A 19,191-nucleotide genomic window follows, 5' to 3' on the forward strand; every position below is an offset into this window, starting at 1 on the left:
GGGCTCTGCACCCTCACACCAAAGTTTCTATCTGGGTTTGGAATCTTTGCAGGGAAGGTGATTCCACAACCTCTCTGGGCAGCCTGCTCCAGGGCTCTGCACCCTCTCACCAAAGTTTCTCCTCCTGTTCAGATGGAACCTTTTGGCTTCCAGTTGGAAGTGGCTGACCTTCCAAGTTCCCTTGCCAAGCCAAGCTGTTCTGTGATTGATTCTTACACTGGAGAGCAGGAGCTGAAGCAGTCCCAGAGCCATCCCCTGGTGTTTGCTTGGGAGCTGAGCTGTTTTCTGTCACTGAGGAGGCAATTTATTTTTTCACAGCAGGTCTAAGAACTGATGCCCACTTGAGTGGCAGCCTGGCATTTCTACACCCAGCTCCAGCACATGGGGCTGTGTTTTATAAATAGCCAGCTTGAATCACTTCTGAAACCTTCAACAACAACAACAGCAGCAAAGAAAATCCTTTTATTTTTTTTTTTTGCCTGAAAGGAGGCCCCAAACAAAACCCCCCAAAAAAATCTCTTAATGGAGCCCTAATTAATTGCCTGCTGAGAGCTTTTTTTTCTTTAATCCTGAGAGCACAGAGAAGGTTTGCACTCTCCATCTCAAAATGTTATTATATAATTACTCATGGAAACATCAGGGAGGGGGAGGAATCCTCCTGGCTGGCTTTAACCTCTCTGGGGCATCCATCCTTCAGTGGAGGCATTGCTGAGGGTGCACAGCTGGGATGCCAGGACCCTGCCCTTTGAGGTTTTGTAGGGGGGAAGGAAAGCCAAACTGTCAATGTGCAAGCAGCTGGAGCTTGGCTCTGTGTCAAAGGCCAAAGCTCTGAGCTGGTTTTGGTTGCTGCTAGGCAAAGCCAAGGGGTCACAAGTTGGGGTTTGAGCTTGCACGCAGAGGGCAGCCTGGGCACTGCTCAAAAGGCAGTGACAGAATCCCAGGATGGTAGGGGTTGGAAGGAACCTCTGGAGATCATCCAGTCCAAGCCCCACTGCCAGAGCAGGGTCACCTAAGAGCAGGTTGCACAGAAAGGCATCCAGGTGGGGTTTGAAAGTCTCCAGAGAAGGAGACTCCACATCCCCCCTGGGCAGCCTGCTCCAGGGCTCTGTCACCCTCACTCTAAAGAAGTTTCTCCTCATGTTGAGCTGAAATCTTCTCTGTTCAAGTTTGAACTCATTGTTCCTTGTCTGATCACTGTGCACCACCCAACAGAGCCTGGCCCCCTCCACTTGCCCCCCACCCCTCAGCTATTGATAGACATTGATCAGATCCCTCTCAGCCTTCTCTTCTCCACACTAAACAGCCCCAGGGCTCTCAGTCTCTCTTCCCAGGGGAGATGCTCAAGTCCCCTGAGCATCCTCCTGGCTCTCCCTTGGATTCTCTCCAGCAGGTCTCTGTCTCTCTTGAACTGGGGAGCCCCAAACTGGACACAGGATTGCAGCTGTGGTCTCAGCAGGGCAGAGTAGAGAGGCAGAAGAACTTCCCCAGCCCTGCTGGACACCTTTCCTGCTGCACCCCAGGATCCCATTGGCTCTCTTGGCCACCAGAGCACATTGCTGTCCCATGCAGAACTTGCTGCCCACCAGCACCCCAAGGTCTTTCTCTGTGGAGCTGCTTTCCAGCAGGGCAGCCTCTAACTGTTGTTGTTCCTCCCCAGCTGCAGGACCCTGCACTTGTCCTTATCAAACTCCCTGAGGCTTGCCTGCAGCCAGCCCTCTGCCTTGTCCAGGCTACATTGTGTCCCTCAGCCTTTCTCCAGCAGGCAGCTGTTGTCTCCCAGCTTTGTAACCATTTGTTCCCTTTCCCTTTGCTCCCGCAGGAGCTGCTGCGGCAGGGCTGCGTCTTCCAGGAGCGGCACGGCTGGGAGCGGCCAGGCTGGTTCAGCCCCGGGGGGGCAGCCCCGGTAAGCAGGGCTCAGGGGTTGGCTGAGGAAGGGGTTTGGGCATTCAGAGGGGTACCAGCTGTGCCCAGCACACGCAGGATGAAGTGAAAGCAGCTGGGAGCTTCAGCCTCACGTCATCTTCCTCCCCTGTTCCCACCCTCTTGCCCAGGTGCTGGATTATGACTACTACGGTGCCTACGGGCAGGAGCGGCACAGGGACTACAGCTACAGCAGGCTGCTGGGGGAGGAGTACACCTTTGGCTTCCCCCCACACCATGACATTGTGAGTGGGGGCCTGGGGGGGCAGGGGAGTGCAGCCAGCTCCATGCACCTGCAGGGTGCATAGCACAGAAGCCCAGCATGGTGGGGCTGGGAGGGACCTCTGGGGATCACCCAGTCCAACCCCTCTGCTCAAGCAGGGCACCCACAGCAGCTTGCCCTGGAGCTCAGTGGCCAGGGGAGATTGGAAGCTCTCCACACGAGGAGACTCCAGAGCTGCTCCAGGGCTCCAGCACCCTCACACCAAAGAATTTTCTCCTTCTGTTCAGACAGAACCTGCTGGGTTCCAGTTTGTGCCCCTTGCCCCTTGTCCTGTCCCTGGGCACCACTGAGCAGAGTCTGGCCCCCAGCCTCTTGCCCCCCAGCCTTTATCTCTTGCTGAGCATTGCTCAGATCTCCTCTGGGGCTGCTCTTCTCCAGTCTCAGCCCCAGGGCTCTCAGCCTTTGCTCCTCACAGAGCTGCTCCAGGCCCCTCAGCATCTCTGGGGTCCCTCCAGCTGTTCCCTTTCTCTCCTGAGCTGGGGAGCCCAGAACTGAACCCAGTGCTCCAGATGTGGCCTCACCAGCACAGAGTGGAGGGGAAGGAGAACCTCCCTTAGCCTGCTGGCCACACTCTTCTTCATGCACCCCAGGATGCCTTTGGCCTCCTTGGCCACGAGGGCACCCTGCTGGCTCTTGGGGATCTTGTTGCCCACCAGCACCCCCAGGTCCTTCTCTGCAGAGCTGCTGTCCAGCAGGCCAACCCCTCAGCTGTCCTGGTGCAGGGGGTAGTTCCTCACCAGGTGCAGGACCCTACTCCTGAGGACTTGCTCTGCTTCCATGGTTTTGAAGCCTTGCAGCCCCTGAAGGCTCCAGGAGAGGGTCCTAGTGGTGTTTCCCACCACAGCAATGGTTTTCATGTCTGTCCCCATGTGTGGAGGGTGGCTGTGGCTCCCCCCCAGCCCTGCGCCTGCCTCTCATTGCAGATCAAGAAGGAATGCCTGAGCTGCAGGAATGCTCTGGCCCTCTTTGACATGTCTTACTTTGGGAAATTCTACCTGGTTGGGCCTGAAGCAACCAAAGCAGTGAACTGGCTCTTTACAGCTGATGTGAGCAAGGCACCAGGTACTGACTCAGCCCCAGGTGGTGGCTGCAGGCTGGACTCTGCCCTGGGGACCCACAAAATGGCTTTTCCTTCAAATGAGGGAATGCTTGAGGTTGGAAGGGATCCTCAAAGGTCATCTTGTCCAACCCCCCTGCAGGCAGCAGGCAGATCAGGTTGCTCAGAGCCACATCAAGTTTGACCTTGAGTGTCTCCAGGGATGGAGCCTCCACCACCTCTCTGGGAACCTGTTCCAGTGTTGCACCACTCTCACTGTGCAGAACTTCCTCCTGATGCCCAACCCAAATCCACCACTGCCCCCTGTCCTATCCCCACAGGCCCTTCTGAACAGTCCCTCCCCAGCTATCTTCCAGGTCCCCTTCAGATATGGAAATGCAGCTCTAAGGTCTCCCTGGAGCCTTCTCTTCTCCAGGCTGAACAGCCCCAGCTCTCCCAGCCTGTCTTTGTGGGACATGTGTGAGAGCAGCTGGTTTCCCTGTCCCTGCTGGAGGCTGGATTCTGCTCTCATTTCCCCTGGGACAGGTGTGCTTGGAGCTGAAGGGGTGGTGGAGGTGGGGAGTCTGACCCTCTGGCTCCAGATGTGGCTCACAGCTGGCTGTGTGATGGCTACCAGGGTAAATCAAACCCCAGGCATGGTTTGCATGGGGAGAAGCTGCCCCTCCTCCAGGGCCAGCAGGCAGCTTCTGGCATTCCCAAGGAAGCAGCTGCAGCTCCTCACACAGACCTCAAGGGGAAAAAGCCCAACTCCTGTCTCCCCCCAGGGCTGGCCAAGAGTTACCCAGACAGTGGCAGCTGCTGCAGGGATGAGAACTCTTTTTCCTGGCACCCTCCTCCCCACTGCCCCATCCATGCCTCTGTGCCCATCTGCTTCCACAGGCTCCACGGTGTACACCTGCATGCTGAACAAGCAAGGTGGTGTGGAGAGTGACCTGACTGTCAGCAGGATCAGCCCTGGGCACCCAGGCTCCCCCCTGGCCCCTGCCTTTGAAGGTAAGAGCCCTCAGCATGGAGCTGCTGGAGCTGGGCATCCTCTGCAGCAGCCACGAGGCTGGGGTAGGGGTCACTGGGTGGCTTTACCCTGCCAGCATCTCCTGCTGCCTGCCTTTCTCTGCTGTGTCAATGCACACAGAGCCAGCTCCAGCCCCAGGAAGGTTCACTTGGAGGCCCAGCAGCATCTCCTCCATCCCCACCACGCTCAGGGGCCTCAGGCACAGGGGTGATTGCATTTACCTAATGGCAGCTGCCTGGCTTTTTCCACCTGCACCCCTTGGTCCCTGTAAGCTGATTATGCCCCCTGTCCCCTGGGGCCTGCACTGCTCAATGGCATTATTGGGTTTGGCCAGCCCCAGCTGGCAGCTCTGACCTTCTCCCCAAGTCCTTATCAACTGCAATAAAGAGGAATTGAAAGGGAGCAGAGCAATCAGCCCTGGGGGCAGAAATGGCATTAGGCAGCAGCAGCAGTGACAGAGGAGGAGGAGGAGGAGGAGGAGGACACTGAGCTGGCTGCTGACAACACTGCCAAACACCATACCCAGTGCCACCAGGGCTGCCACCAGAAGGAAGATTTGCACTGGGGCTCCCAGTGCCCACATAGCCCCATTCTTATTCTTGGAGGATCAGCCCCACAACGGGGAGCACCAGCCCAGGGGGCTTGGCCTTGGGGGTGCTGGCTTTGCCCCAGCACATCAGAATCATGGATTCAAAGAATGGGTTGGGTTGGAAGGGATCTTAAAGGTCATCCAGCTCCAAACCCTTGCCATGGGCAGGGACACCTCCCACCAGCCCAGGGTACTCAAGGGCTCATCCAACCTGGCCTTGAACACCTCCTCCCTGGGCAACCTGGTCCAGTGGCTCCCCACCCTCACTGGAAAGAGTTTCTTCCTCCTCTCCAGTCTCAATCTCCCCTCCTCAGGCTTCAATCCATTCCCCCTCATCCTATCACTCCCAGCCCTTGTCCAAAGTCCCTCCCCAGCTCCCTTGTAGCCCCCTTCAGGTACTGGCAAGCTGCTCTAAGTTCTCCCTGGAGCCTTCTGGGTGCTGGTGAGCTCTTCCCTTCCCGTGGGAGAATCCTGCATCCTTCTGCCAGGGTTGGCAGAGCCAGAGGGTTTGCTGGGCTCTGGGGGAGTTTAATTGCAGCCAAGTCTATTTTTCCAATTACAGTAGGTGGCTGCACTCATTATGGTTATGACAGATTCTCAGAGAGCAATTCTGTAGTGGCAGGAAAGACAGAGGGGAAGATTGATTCTGGATTCATCAGCTCCCGAGCTCCTGGGGACTTTTCCATCCAGGATTAGACAAGATGAAATTCCTCCCCATTTAGTGAGCACCATATCTGGATGGCTTTTAAATCCATCCAGGGATGGGGACCCAACCACTGCCCTGGGCAGTCTGGTCCAGTCTCTCAGAACCTTTTCAGTCTAGATGTTTTTTTTTTTTTTCTAATATCCAACCTAAACCTCTCCTGGTGCAACTTGAGACCAGTTCCCTTTGTCCTATCAGTTGTGATCTGTGAGAAGAGACCAAGACCAACCTCTCTAGACCAAGACCCAACCTCTCTAGACCAAGACCAACCTCTCTAGACCAAGACCAACCTCTCTACACCAAGACCCAACCTCTCTACACCAAGACCCAACCTCTCTAGACCAAGACCAACCTCTCTAGACCAAGACCCAACCTCTCTAGACCAAGACCAACCTCTCTAGACCAAGACCAACCTCTCTAGACCAAGACCAACCTCTCTAGACCAAGACCCAACCTCTCTAGACCGAGACCCAACCTCTCTAGACCAAGACCAACCTCTCTAGACCAAGACCCAACCTCTCTAGACCAAGACCAACCTCTCTAGACCAAGACCCAACCTCTCTAGACCAAGACCCAACCTCTCTAGACCAAGACCAACCTCTCTAGACCAAGACCCAACCTCTCTAGACCAAGACCAACCTCTCTAGACCAAGACCCAACCTCTCTAGACCAAGACCCAACCTCTCTAGACCAAGACCAACCTCTCTAGACCGAGACCCAACCTCTCTAGACCAAGACCAACCTCTCTAGACCAAGACCCAACCTCTCTGGACCAAGACCAACCTCTCTAGACCAAGACCAACCTCTCTAGACCAAGACCCAACCTCTCTACAACCTTTATTCAGGTCTCTTGGCCTAGAACCCATTTAATCTCCCCTTTTGTTGATGATCCCTCACTGGGCTGCACAAGCTAGAAGGGGTCAGGGCTGCAGCTCAGCCTCTGGAGGGCAAAACCAGCCCTGGGTTGAGCTGGGCATTGTCCTCAGCCCAAGGTTCTTGAGCCTGAAAGGCTGCTGGGGGTTTGTCTTCCAGGAGATGGCTACTACCTGGCTATTGGTGGGGCAGTGGCCCAGCACAACTGGTCACACATCACCACTGTGCTGCAGGACATGAAGCTCCAGTGCAGACTCCTGGACTGCTCAGAGGAGTTGGGCATGATGAGCATCCAGGGCCCTCTGAGGTGAGCATCCTTGCACCATGCCCATGGAGGGTGAGGGAGGCAGGGATGGAAGGCTGGAGGGAGGGGTGAACAGAAGGATTCACAGATCACAGAATTGCCAGGGTTGGAAGGGACCTCAAGGCTCAGCCAGTGCCAACCCCCCTGCCATGGGCAGGGACACCTCACACCACAGCAGGTTGCTCACAGCCACATCCAGCCTGGCTGCAAAAACCTCCAGGGATGAGGCTTCCACCACCTCCCTGGGCAACCTCTGCCAGTCTCTCCCCACTCTCATGTGGAAGAGTTTCTTCCTACCATCCAACCTGAATCTCCCCACTGGTGGTTTTTCTCCCTTCCCCCTCCTCAGACCAGGGTCAGGTCCCCCTGCTGGGCAGGGGTGGGTGTGAGCCTGTGGCACCAGGTGATGGTGTGGCTGGAGCCATGCTCTGTTTGCTGGGGAATTGGCACTCCTCTTGAGGCTCTCACAGCATGGCACAGGGAGGGGGGATGCCCCACCCCTGCAACCATCCCAGGACAGCTTGTTTAGGGCTGTGGATGCAGATGTCCCTGCTGGTTGTAGGGAGGTTGGACTGGATGAGCTTTAAAGGTCCTTCCAACCCCAAGCAGTCTGGGACTCTATGATTCCTTGTGCCCCACATCAGCTCCCCTTCAGACACCTCTCTCTTGCCAACCAAAGAAGAAAGGGAACTACTGGAGTCCAACAGAGGGCTAGGAGGGCACCAAGAAGAAGGGGACAGTCTCTCTCTCCCTGGTGCCCACTGAGAGGATGAGGAGTCATGGATACAGGCTGGAACCCAGCATCTTCTGCCTCAACATGAGGAGAAACTTTGCTGTGAGGGTGCTGGAGCCCTGCAGCAGGATGCCCAGAGAGGTTGTGGAGTCTCCTTCTGTAGAATCTCCTTCTGTGAAGTCTCCTTCTGTGGAGTCTCCTTCTGTGAAGTCTCTTTCTGTGGAGTCTCCTTCTGTGAAGTCTCCTTCTGTGGAGTCTCCTTCTGTGGAGTCTCTTTCTGTGGAGTCTCTTTCTGTGGAGTCTCCTTCAGTGGAGTCTCCTTCTGTGGAGTCTCTTTCTGTGGAGTCTCCTTCTGTGGAGTCTCTTTCAGTGGAGTCTCCTTCTGTGGAATCTCCTTCTGTGGAGTCTCCTTCTGTGAAGTCTCTTTCTGTGGAGTCTCCTTCTGTGGAGTCTCTTTCTGTGGAGTCTCCTTCTGTGGAATCTCCTTCTGTGGAGTCTCCTTCTGTGTAGTCTCTTTCTGTGGAGTCTCCTTCTGTGGAGTCTCCTTCTGTGGAGTCTCCTTCAGTGGAGTCTCCTTCTGTGGAGTCTCCTTCTGTGGAGTCTCCTTCAGTGGAGTCTCCTTCAGTGGAGTCTCCTTCTGTGGAGTCTCCTTCTGTGGAGTCTCCTTCAGTGGAGTCTCCTTCTGTGGAGTCTCCTTCTGTGGAGTCTCCTTCAGTGGAGTCTCCTTCTGTGGAGTCTCCTTCTGTGAAGTCTCTTTCTGTGAAGTCTCCTTCTGTGGAGTCTCCTTCTGTGGAGTCTCCTTCTGTGGAGCCTCTCAAAGCCTGCCTTGATGCTGTCCTGTGCAACCTGCTCTGCTTCCCTAGCAGGGGGGATTGGACTTGATGATCTCCAGAGGTCCCCTCTAACCCTGCTGCTCTGTGAGAGCAAGGTTTTGGGGAGCAGGGGATGCTGCTGAGCTCTGTCCCTTCCCCACAGCTGCTTTGCTCTTCCCCCACAGCCGAGTTGTCCTCCAAGAAGTGCTGGACACTGACCTCAGCAACGAAGCCTTCCCCTTCTCCACCCACAAGCTCACCACAGCTGCAGGCTGCACGGTAGGCTGGGGCTGAGCCTCCACTTCTGCAGGGAGCTCTGCTCACTGGGGTGCCCCCTGGCTGGCCAGCCTCTGCTGGGGACCCCTTCTTGCCTCCACACTGCTGCAAGAGGGCAGCTGGGAGGTTTGATTGGCCTTTTTCTGATGGAAAAAAGTCAACCCCTGAGGTTGGGAGCTGGGGTTTTTTTCCTTCCCCAGTTGCCTGCCAGCTGCCAACCAGTTCTCCCAGTCTGCCCCAGCAGTGTCACAGCCCAGACTGAGCTTGGGGAAGGGGTATGGTGTCTGCAGTGAGGTGGAGGAACAAGAGAGGGGAGCAGTGGCCATGGAGAGGTTTATTTGACGCCTTAGACACTTTCCTGCTGCTCCTAGAAAAAAAACTTGGAGATGGTTGAATGTGAAGCCTGTCAAGGAGTGCTTGGGCAGCCTGCAGAGCTGCTGGGTTTGACCACAGGAGATGCCTAAAGCTTGGAGGGTGGGTTGGTGTGAGTGCAGCTCTGGCAGTCCTCTCAAAGGCGCTTTGTCCAGAGCCAAGTGAATGGAGGGCAAGAGGAGGGTGCAAGAAGCAGTGGTGATGTCTTGGTGTGCTGGCAGGGGAATTGGCATTGACCTGGGGCTGGTGAGCCTGGGAAGGAGCAGCCCCAGAGGGGATCTGAGCAATGCTCAGCAAGAGCTAGAGGGTGGGGGGCAAGAGGCTGGGGCCAGGCTCTTGTCAGTAGTGCCAGGACAAGGGGCAACAAGCACAAGTTTGGAAGCCAGGAGGTTCCATCTGAACAGGAGGAGAAACTTTGGGGGGATGGTGGAAAGCAGGCTTGGGTGCCTGGTGGGGAGGCAGGGGCTTGGCTGCTTGGGGGGTGCTGGCTGCTTTCTGCTCCTGGTGTGCATCACCCAGGCTGGCAGTGCCAGTGAGGTGTTGTGCAGATGGAGGTGAGCTCAGTTTGCCTGCAGAGCATGGGACAGCCACATCCAGGCCCTCCTGAGTGTGGCAGACCTCAGTTAAGCCATGGGAGAGGCAGCCTGGTACCTCTGCCAGGTCCCACAGCCACGGGTTGAACACATTGTGTGGCATCTCATGAGGAGCAGCTGAGGGACCTGGGGTTGCTTGGTCTGGAGAAGAGGAGGCTGAGGAGAGACCTCATTGCTCTCTGCAGCTCCCTGAAAGGAGGGTGCAGTGAGGTGGGCTTGGTCTCTTCTCCCTAGAATCAGGTGATAGAAGGAGAGGAAATGGCCTCAAGCTATACCAGGGGAGGTTTGTGTTGGACATGAGGAGCAATTTCTTCCCCCAGAGGGTTGTCAAGCCCTGGAGCAGGCTGCCCAGGGCAGTGGTGGAGTCCCCATCCCTGGAGGGGTTTCAGAATGATAGAAGGAGAGGTACCAGGGGAGGTTTAGGTTGGACATGAGGAACAATTTCTTCCCCCAGAGGGTTGTCAAGCCCTGCAGCAGGCTGCCCAGGGCAGTGGTGGAGTCCCCATCCCTGGAGGGGTTTCAAAGCCATGGGGATGAGGTGCTGGGAGGGACATGATTCAGGGCTGGGTTAAGGGTTGGACTTGGTGGTCTGGAGGGTCTCTTCCAGCCAAAATGGTTCTGTGATTCTATGATCTATAAGCTGATCAAATCTCACAATCATCTCCTTAGCTCCTGGGAAAAGGGAATGAATGTCCCCACCTCCAGGAGTGTCATCACTTTCCTTGCATTCTGCTCCAGTTCTAAGGAAAATATTCTGATCCCATGTGGAACAAAGAGCTGGGAGGAATTCTATGGATCCTTTTGGCTGTAAATGTCCTGCCTACAGGACAAAAAAAAAAAAAACTTCCTGCCCAAGGGCTCTGGGTCCTGCCTGCTGCCAGGACCACCCTCCAGGTGTCCATCAGAACGAGAGCCTCCATCCCACATTGGCCTGGGAGCAGGAGAGTTGCTCAGGAGAAGCCTTCACTGATATTATCACCTTCCAGGGGAGTTCAACTGAACCCAGCATCTTTAGGAAGCTGTTGCTGAGATTTTCAGGCATTAACTCAGTGGCTGAACAAAATCAGCTGGAGTGAAAGGAGAGATCCAGCAGAGTTAAGGACTCTGGAAATTACTGAGGGGTTTGTGAGTTTATTTATAGCCTCTCTCATTGTGTGGAACAGCAGAGACAGGTCCCCCTTTCCCTTTCTCTGCTGGAGACAGGGGAAAGTTCAGGTTTTTTTCTTTCTAGAAGCCTTAAAAATGCTTTTGAATTGCTCCAAGAATCGATGCAATTTCACAGCCCCAGCTGAAATGTAGCAGGAAAAGAAAAGAAAAGAAAACCAAACCAAACCAAACCTGTTCTGAGGGGAAGGCAGCAGAAAGCTGGCAGGAGTGGCTGAGCCCAGCCCCTGGCACCCACCTCAGCCCCCATGCTGGTCCACACAGGTGGGAGCAGCCCCAACCCCTGCCAGGCTAGTGACTGGCAGCCCAATTTCCAGAGGCAGAGAATGGATTGGGTTAGAAGGGAGCTTCAAGCTCAGCCAGTTCCAACCTCCTGCCATGGGCAGGGACACCTCCCTCCCACCAGCCCAGGTTGCTCAAGGTCTCATCCAGCCTGGCCTTGAACACCCCCAGGGAGGAGGCAGCCACAACCTCCCTGGGCAACCTGTTCCAGTGTCTCCCCACCCTCACTGGAAAGAATTTCTTCCCCCTCTCCAGTCTCAATCTGCCCTCCTCAGGTTTCAATCCATTCCCCCTCATCCTATCACTCCCAGTCCTTGTCCAAAGTCCCTCCTGCAGCCCCCTTCAGATGCTGGAGGGCTTTGGTGGTGCATTGCTCTGCCTCCCCTCTCTTGCTGAGCTCACAGCAGGGATGGTTTGAGGGGAAGTTTCTCCCTGGAGTAACTCACTCCTCAAAGCAAAGAGCACTTCAGCTGTGGTGCTGGCTGCTGAGCTGCAGGCCAGGTTAATGAGCCAGGGAGCTGTCTGTCAGTCCCCAGAGCATCTCCTGCAATTGAGGTGGTAGCTGGCAGCAGCTGCTTGATCCCTGGCTTGTCCCTAGTTAGGTGACAACTTTGTGTGGAGTCAGAAAAGCTTCTCCACACCCCTAGGGTCTGTGCACCTCGAAAAGCCCCTGCCAGCCTCTGTGCTTGGCTGTGGGGCAGGGGCTGGCTTCCCATCAGCAGCCTCCAAATAAATTCCCAGTGGTGTTCCTCCCTCCTCTCCATATTGTAAAGGTTAAAGTGCCCTAAAAGCTACCTTAAGCCCTGCTTGAGGAGATCAGTTTTGCAGTGTCACTGTGGCACAGGGGTAGCAAGGATGGATTTGGGTTCTCAGCCATCACCAACTGGCTGCTCTCACAGGGGAGAGCTCAGGCACCCATCTGGTACCTCAAAACTGCCTGCTTGGGGCTGGGGTTGCTGCTGGCTGATGGTGTTTGTACCTGGGATTGAAGAATGGGGCTGAGACCAGCTCCTGGTTGTAGTAAGAGCTGAGAAAAAAAGGCAAGATGCAGCTTCTGCCCCAAAGACCTCCAGAGCCACCACCGTGGGCAAGACAGCCCCGAAGCTGTTGGAGTGCTCCTGGCCAACAGAACCAGCCTGGAAGCCTCCTCCTAGCTGCAAACTGCTTTATTAAGGCTGCAGATCACAGCCTGGCCTGGAGCTCTGCAGTTCCTCTGTCTCCCCAAGCCAGCTTTGAGTTGGCAGCTGATGTGCATCTGAAGGGATGAGCCAGAGAGGGGTTTGTAGGGGAGGAAGTGGAGAAATCCCAAGGGATGAAGCAGAGGGAAGTGCAGCTCAGATGCAAGAGGTGTCTCCAGGGAAGGTGCCCAAGCTGGGGTGTCCTCAGCCAGTCTGGAAAGCTTTGGGAACGAGGATTGTTTCTGTAGGGACTACAGGAGGATGCAGACAAGCCTGTCTGGGTGAGAAGTGGGGGGGAGGGGGGGCACAGGCAAGGCAGCCCCAGCATGGCCAGGAAGAGGTCCCAGGAGTGCAGGAGATCTCCAGGGGTGAGGCTTCCCCTGAGAGGCACCCAGGTCCCCTTGCTGACCTGCTCCTTCCTCTTTAGAGCTTCATGCATGGAATGTGGAGCTCCAGCAATGCCTTGGGGCACAACCTGCACTGGGGCAAGCCTGAGCATCCCCTGGGAGGAGCAGGCTGTGGGCTGGGATTCTGGGCTCAGCCCTGCCTGGGAATGCAGAGCTTTGGGGTGCTTCTGCCATTGGGAGCACCATGACAGGCTGGGGGCAGCCTTGGGAGGCATCCACCCTGAAGAGCTCCAAAGCAGAACAGTCTTGTTGAGAGCAGCTGCCCTGTCTGATGGCTGAGCTGGGGAGGGGAAGGGCTGAGGAGATGAAGGGCTGGGGAGGGGAAGGGCTGGGGAGATGAAGGGCTGGGGAGATGAAGGGCTGGGGGTGCCTGTAGGCTTTCTGTGTTTTTGGTTTTTTTCCTGGAGCTGCTGGATCAGCAGAGGGAGACAAAAGCCCAGCTGGAGCTGGAGCTGAAGCATCACATCCAACCCAGGGACAGCCCTGGGATCCCTGGCCAGAAGGCTGCTGGCTGCCTGCTGGCCATCCCTCCTGGGCTCTGGCAAGAGCTGGGTTTGAGGTGCCAAGCTGGGCCTCCCCCTGGCTTCGTGCCCTGGGGAGAGCACAGCGATGCCTCCCTCCACAGCAGGGCCTTGGCAGGAGGCTCCGGGGGGAGCTTCCCCTGCTCAGTCTGACCTCTTGCATTCCACAGGTCCGTGCCATGAGGCTGTCCTTCGTGGGGGAGATGGGCTGGGAGCTGCATGTGCCCAGGGCAGACTGTGTGAAGGTTTACCAGGCGGTGATGAGGGCAGGTGCCCAGCATGGCATCGCCAACGCCGGCTACAGAGCCATCGACAGCCTCAGCACTGAGAAAGGTCTCTTGCTTCCCCTGCAGCACCTCTGGCTGCCTTGCCTTGGGCTGCTGGACCATGACACATGAGTTGTTCCCAGCTTGGAGGGTGGGTTGGTGTGAGTGCAGCTCTGGCAGCTCCTGGCAGCCCCAGGACTCCTTGCTGAGGTTGTTGGCAGTCCTCTCAAAGGTGCTTTGTCCAGAGCCAAGTGAATGGAGGGCAAGAGGAGGGTGCAAGAAGCAGTGGTGATGTCTTGGTGTGCTGGCAGGGGAATTGGCATTGACCTGGGGCTGGTGAGCCTGGAAAGGAGCAGCCCCAGAGGGGATCTGAGCAACGCTCAGCAAGAGCTAGAGGGTGGGGGGCAAGAGGCTGGGGCCAGGCTCTTGTCAGTAGTGCCAGGACAAGGGGCAACAAGCACAGATTTGGAAGCCAGGAGGTTCCATCTGAACAGGAGGAGAAACTTCTTTGGTGTGAGGGTGCTGGAGGCCTGCAGCAGGCTGCCCAGAGAGGTTGTGGAGTCTCCTTGTGTGGAGAGCTTCCAACCCCCCCTGGGCATTGTGCTGCTGGGCAAGCTGCTGTGGGTGCCCTGCCTGAGCAGGGGGATTGGACTGGATGATCTCCAGAGGTCCCTTCCAGCCTCCAGCATGCTGGGGTCCTGTGAGTGTGTGGTGCTGCTCACCCTGGGCTTGCTGCCATGGCAGGGAGGTCTGGGTGCCCCATGCTGTGTCTCTGCAGGGTACAGGCACTGGCACGCAGACCTGCGCCCCGACGACACCCCCCTGGAGGCAGGCCTGGCCTTCACCTGCAAGCTCAACTCCAGCATCCCCTTCCTGGGCAGGGAGGCTCTGGAGGCTCAGAAAGCCAAAGGCATCTTCCGCCGCCTCGTCTGCTTCACCACCGAGGAGTGAGTGCCCCTGCCAGGCTCTGCCCAGCACCAGGCAGCACCCAGCACCCCCAGCCGTGCCCATCCTGCCCTGTGCCCGGCCACGTGCGTTGGAACTCAGCTCTTTCCCATGCTCTCCTTCCATCCCTCATTTAAATCCCACCACCAGTTCCCTGCTGGATGCTTACTGGGTGCTGGAAGGGGTGTGAGAGGCAGTGGGTTGATCTTGTTGTACCCAAAACAGCTTTTGCCAGTTGGGCTGGGGGGGAGGGGGCTTTGCCAGCACCTGGCATCAGCACAGGGAGGGGAATGAACCTGAGGGCAGAATCAACCTGGTGCAGGGGACAGCAAGGGTCCCATTCCTGCCCCATGGGGGCTCTGCTGATGGCAGCTCTGCCTTCTCCTTGCAGGAAGGTGCCAATGTTTGGCCTGGAGGCAGTCTGGAGGGATGGCAGAGTGGTTGGCCACATCCGGAGGGCAGACTTCGGGTTCGCCATCAACAAAACCATCGCCTACGGCTACATCCGAGACCCCGCGGGGGGCCCGGTGAGTACAGACCCCCCTGGTGCCACCAGCCCCTGGGGACAGCTGCCAGGGGTGGGGGGGGGGGGTGTGCTGCTCGTTTGGTTTTGATGCTGCATGCAGGAGCTCCTTGCAAACCTGTTGGGGTGTGAGCAGCAGGATGGGGCAGCCCCCGCCCTGTGTTTCCCCTCCCTGCCCTGAGGGTGGGGTGAGGGATGCCACAGCTTGGTGGCAAGGGTGCTGCCCTCACCAGCTGCTGGGCTGTGGTGCTCTCTGTGGTGATGCTCTCCAGCTCAAGCCCTGCCTCAGATGTCAATTGCAAAGGAGTAGTTAATTGCAGCAGTGAATTAACTTCTGTTGTAGGGAGCAGCAGCTGATAGGAGTGCAGCAGGCTCTTAATTAACCCTGGGAGACTCCTGGCTAGTTAATCAGATGCCCTCATTAAGCAGTGTGCTGTAGGCAGAGGCCAGGGAACCCATGTGGGGAGAGAGGGTTGTGGATGGCATCCCCAAGGACTTTCTCTGCTGCAGAGCATATGCTCAGGCTTTCATCCTCTTGCTTCCCTTGGCTTCTATTCCTGCACCTCTGCAAGACCCCACATGAGTGCTTTGTGTTCCCATTGCCCTCCCCAGCCCCTGGAGACCACCTTTGCTTCCCTTGGCTTCTAATCCTGCACCTCTGCAAGACCCCACATGAGTGCTTTGTGTTCCAATTGTGTCCCCCAGCCCCTGGGGACCTTTCCTCCCCACAGTGAATTTTCCAACCCTAAGACCTTCATTTCTATTCCCCCTTCCCCATTCCTGGCCTGCTCTAGGTGAATCTGCTCTGCCAGGGGGGTTGGACTTGACGATCTCAGACTGGATGTGGCCCTGGGCAGCCTGCTCTGGTTGGAGGTGTCCCTGCTGACTGCAGGGGGGTTGGACAAGATGCCCTTTGGGGGTCCCTTCCAACCTGATGCAATCTGTGAATCTCCAGAGGTCCCTTTAATCCCTACCCTGCTGGGATTCTCTGATTCTCCCTCTCTCATCTCACTCTCCCAGCCACCCCCACCTGCTCCAGGCAGCATGAGGGAGGCAGCAGGATGGAGCTGGAGGACACACACACACACATGGTCCCCTCCTGCCTGCAGTGAGGCAGTGGGGTGGGGAAGCTCTGCTGAGCACAATTTCCCCCAGATCCATCCATGGCAGCATCCTCAGCCTCATTCCCACACTCACTGCTGCAGGCAGAGCTCTGCCACGGGGCTGGCAGCAGGCAGCTGCCTGCTGGGCTTCCATGGCAGCTGAAATGGGAATGGTGGGAAGAGGCAGCACACACAGGTGGCTGTGCCCTGGGGGAGAGCCCTGCAGCTCCTTTCCATGGCTGCTCTGGCTGGGAAGCAGAACTCATTAAGCAGATGGAGCTACAGAATCATTTAGGTTGGAAAAGACCTTCAAGATAGATTGAGTCCAACCATTAACCCTGCTCTGCCTAGTGCACCACCACCCCATGTCCCCAGGCAGCACATCACCAGGGCTTTGAAACCCCTCCACCACCTCCCTGCTGCAGCCTGTTCCAATCCCTGACCACTCTTTCATGTAGAAATTTTTCCCAAAATCCAACCTAAACCTCCCCTGATCCTAGGGAGGAGAGACCACCCCTCACCTGGCTCCATCTTCCTTTCGGGGAGCTGTAGAGAGCCTTGAGCTCTCCCCTCAGCCTCCTCTTCTCCACACTGAACACCCCCAGCTCCCTCAGCTGCTCCTCCCCAGCCCCTTCCCCACCATCATTGCCTTTCTCTGGACAGCAGCTCCAGCCCCTCAAAGTCTGAAAGCTCTTTGCCCATCCAGGCAGTTCTGTGGTGCTGTGGAAGTGGTGTGGGGGTTTGCCCAGTGCTGGAACTGGGCTGGTGCCTTGCAGCACCTGATGTGGGGCTCACAGTGGCTCTGCCTTGCAGGTCTCACTGGATTTTGTGAAGAGTGGCAGCTACCAGCTGGAGAGGATGGGGGAGACCTTCCCTGCCCAGGCACACACCAAGTCCCCGTTTGACCCAGACAACAAACGAGTCAAAGGCTTTTACTGAGGGGGCACAGAGCAGGGCTGCTGAGCTGCAGCTGTGGCTGCTGGGCTGAGGAGAAGAAAGATGCCCCCAGGAGCTGCCAGCTGAATTCCTGGCCCCTGGGTAACCCCCAGCTGGATCCAGGATCTTCTGGGAGAGTCAGGCAGACGTCTGCAGTGAACTCATCAAGCGAATTTGGGTGGAATTAGAGGAGAAGAGGAGGAAGAGAATCCAAAAAGTGCAAAGATGTTGTTCTGGTTCCTGACTGAAGCAGTTCCATGGCAGCAATAATTCTCTCCCAGGGGTTAACTGGCCTGCAAAAAGTGCTTTGCTTGACTGCAAATGAAGTGGATTCCATCTCTGACTTTGCTAGAAACTTTTTTTTTTCCCCCAAAAAAAAGTTTAGTTTCACACTGCCTGGAAATGATTTTTTTTTTTCAGCTAACTCTGCTGTCACTGCAGCTGTAGCCTCCCAACAGCACCATGGCCACAGGTTTCTTGAACTGCTCCAGGCATGGGGACTCCACCACTGCCCTGGGCAGCCTGTTCCAATCCCTCACCACTCAGGCAGCAAAGAATTTTGTCCTAATCTCCAACCTTACCCTCCCTTGGCACATCCTTCCCCTGCCAGCACCTTGGAGGTGGTTCCTGACAGAGAAGGGGATGCAGGCAGAGGCTGAGCTGGTGCTGCCAGGGCCCCAGCCTCCAGAAGTGTTCTTAGAGGTGTCAGGGAGGGTTTTTCATCCCCTGCACACCACCATGAACCCACCCAGCTGTGAAGGGGAAGGGGAAGCTGCTCCCAACCCATCCCCAGTGCTCTGATCCCCTTGCTGGGCTCCATCTCCAGCAGCACAGGGAAGGTTTGATCTGAGCTGGAGCTTTCCCCTGCCTGCAGATACAATCCCCCTGCCTGCTTTTCGTTTGACTTCCCTCCACTAGGTCTGCTTGCTCTGTACCTTCTTTAGAGCTGATGTCAGTTCCTGAGCCTCACGCAACAAGCACCACAGGCAAGGGTTTGAACTCTCAGATGCTTTGGGTTTGAACTCTCAGATGCTTTGGGTTTGAACTCTCAGATGCTTTGGGTTTGAACTCTCAGATGCTTTGGGTTTGCTGGAAACATTAAAAACCCCCCACCCAGATTAGGATGAATTTTGCTCTGCACAGGAGGTGACTGCACTGCCTGGTGCTGCTGGGGTGCAGGAGGGGGTGGCTGGGACCTGGGGTTAAATGTCCTGGGGGTAAATGAGGAACTGGCTGAAGAAGAGGAGGAATGAGGAGCAATGAGGAGAGCATGCTGACTCCCCACCAAACCAGGCATCTGCTGTGAGCCTGCAAGCATCAAGTTTGGCTTAAAAAAAACCCCTTTCTGATCAGTGTCCTGACCTGAGGTCTTTCCCCTTAAGCTCAAGGTGCCAGGGAGGGCAGAATTTGGCTTCTGCCCTGTCCTACATCCCACCCACCCCAAGGCAGTGAGGGGCTGGTGCCCACCTGGGATAGACAGGTGGTCCTTCAGCACCTCCAGCTTTTCCTCTGCTCCTCAAGACTCTCTTCCCTTTCGAGCTCAACACCAAAAAAACAAAAAGAAAAAGCAGCTTTTTTTCCCTCTTTATTATTTTTGTTAACATTTAGATAGTTAATGGAGTCATTTCCTGCCAAAAGGTTTGTCTTCCACCCCCCTGTGTCCCTTCCCACCATCCTGTTCCCTTTCTAAACCCCATCCCAGAGGTGTCATTTGTTCCTGGCTGTTGGCATTTGGTGGCCTCCAGACAAATAATAATCCTCAGCATGGAGGAGTGGGAGGAGGAGCACGGGGAGGGGGTTGGGGGGAGCTGAGTCCCTGCTGTGGGGAGGTGAAGCACTGGGTGGGCATCACAGCATCCCTCCCTCCCTCCTTCCTTCCCTCCCTCCATCCTTGCCTGGCTACCAGTGTGGGAGAGCACCTGGATGGGACCACAGGACGCTGGGGAAGGTTTGAATGCTGCTCCCACACAGATCTTTGCTCCCTGCCTCAGTTTTCCTGCTGGAAACCAGGCTGCTCCCTCCCCCCCTCCCCGGGGCCACGCTGGGTTCCACACAATAGCAAACCCTCCAGGTTGTTATTCTGGGGGTGGAAAGCAGCATTACTCAGAGCCAGGATTGCTAATAACACACTAAATATAGCACTTGCCAGCTCCAGAGCACTTTCTGAACTCCAGCTCCTGAGCCCTAACCCCTTTCAGAGACAGGGGCCAGGGCACTGGGCACTGGCTGGCATGGCAGTGTGGGCAGGGATGCCCAAGGAGCCAACGTTGGCCATAGATGTTCTGCCTGGAGAGGCTTCTTGTGGTGGTGGGAGGTTGTCTTGGAGTGATGTTGTCTTG

General features: G+C 56.4%; 1 protein-coding gene across 1 annotated transcript in view; it reads left to right on the forward strand.

The window, feature by feature from the left end:
• Nucleotides 1–16,855, forward strand: part of SARDH (sarcosine dehydrogenase) — a 29,980-nt gene extending 13,125 nt beyond the window's left edge. The window contains exons 11-20 of the mRNA XM_054393643.1: nucleotides 1,820–1,903; nucleotides 2,052–2,165; nucleotides 3,127–3,265; nucleotides 4,140–4,253; nucleotides 6,597–6,744; nucleotides 8,472–8,565; nucleotides 13,250–13,412; nucleotides 14,124–14,292; nucleotides 14,682–14,817; nucleotides 16,730–16,855. Of these exons, the coding sequence (XP_054249618.1) occupies nucleotides 1,820–1,903; nucleotides 2,052–2,165; nucleotides 3,127–3,265; nucleotides 4,140–4,253; nucleotides 6,597–6,744; nucleotides 8,472–8,565; nucleotides 13,250–13,412; nucleotides 14,124–14,292; nucleotides 14,682–14,817; nucleotides 16,730–16,855 (1,287 nt within the window). The remainder of the gene's footprint in view (nucleotides 1–1,819; nucleotides 1,904–2,051; nucleotides 2,166–3,126; nucleotides 3,266–4,139; nucleotides 4,254–6,596; nucleotides 6,745–8,471; nucleotides 8,566–13,249; nucleotides 13,413–14,123; nucleotides 14,293–14,681; nucleotides 14,818–16,729) is intronic.
• The last annotated feature ends 2,336 nt before the right edge of the window (nucleotides 16,856–19,191 follow it).

Source organism: Indicator indicator, chromosome 28 (assembly GCF_027791375.1).
Source record: "Indicator indicator isolate 239-I01 chromosome 28, UM_Iind_1.1, whole genome shotgun sequence".
In the NCBI taxonomy this organism is placed as follows: Eukaryota; Metazoa; Chordata; class Aves; order Piciformes; family Indicatoridae; genus Indicator; species Indicator indicator.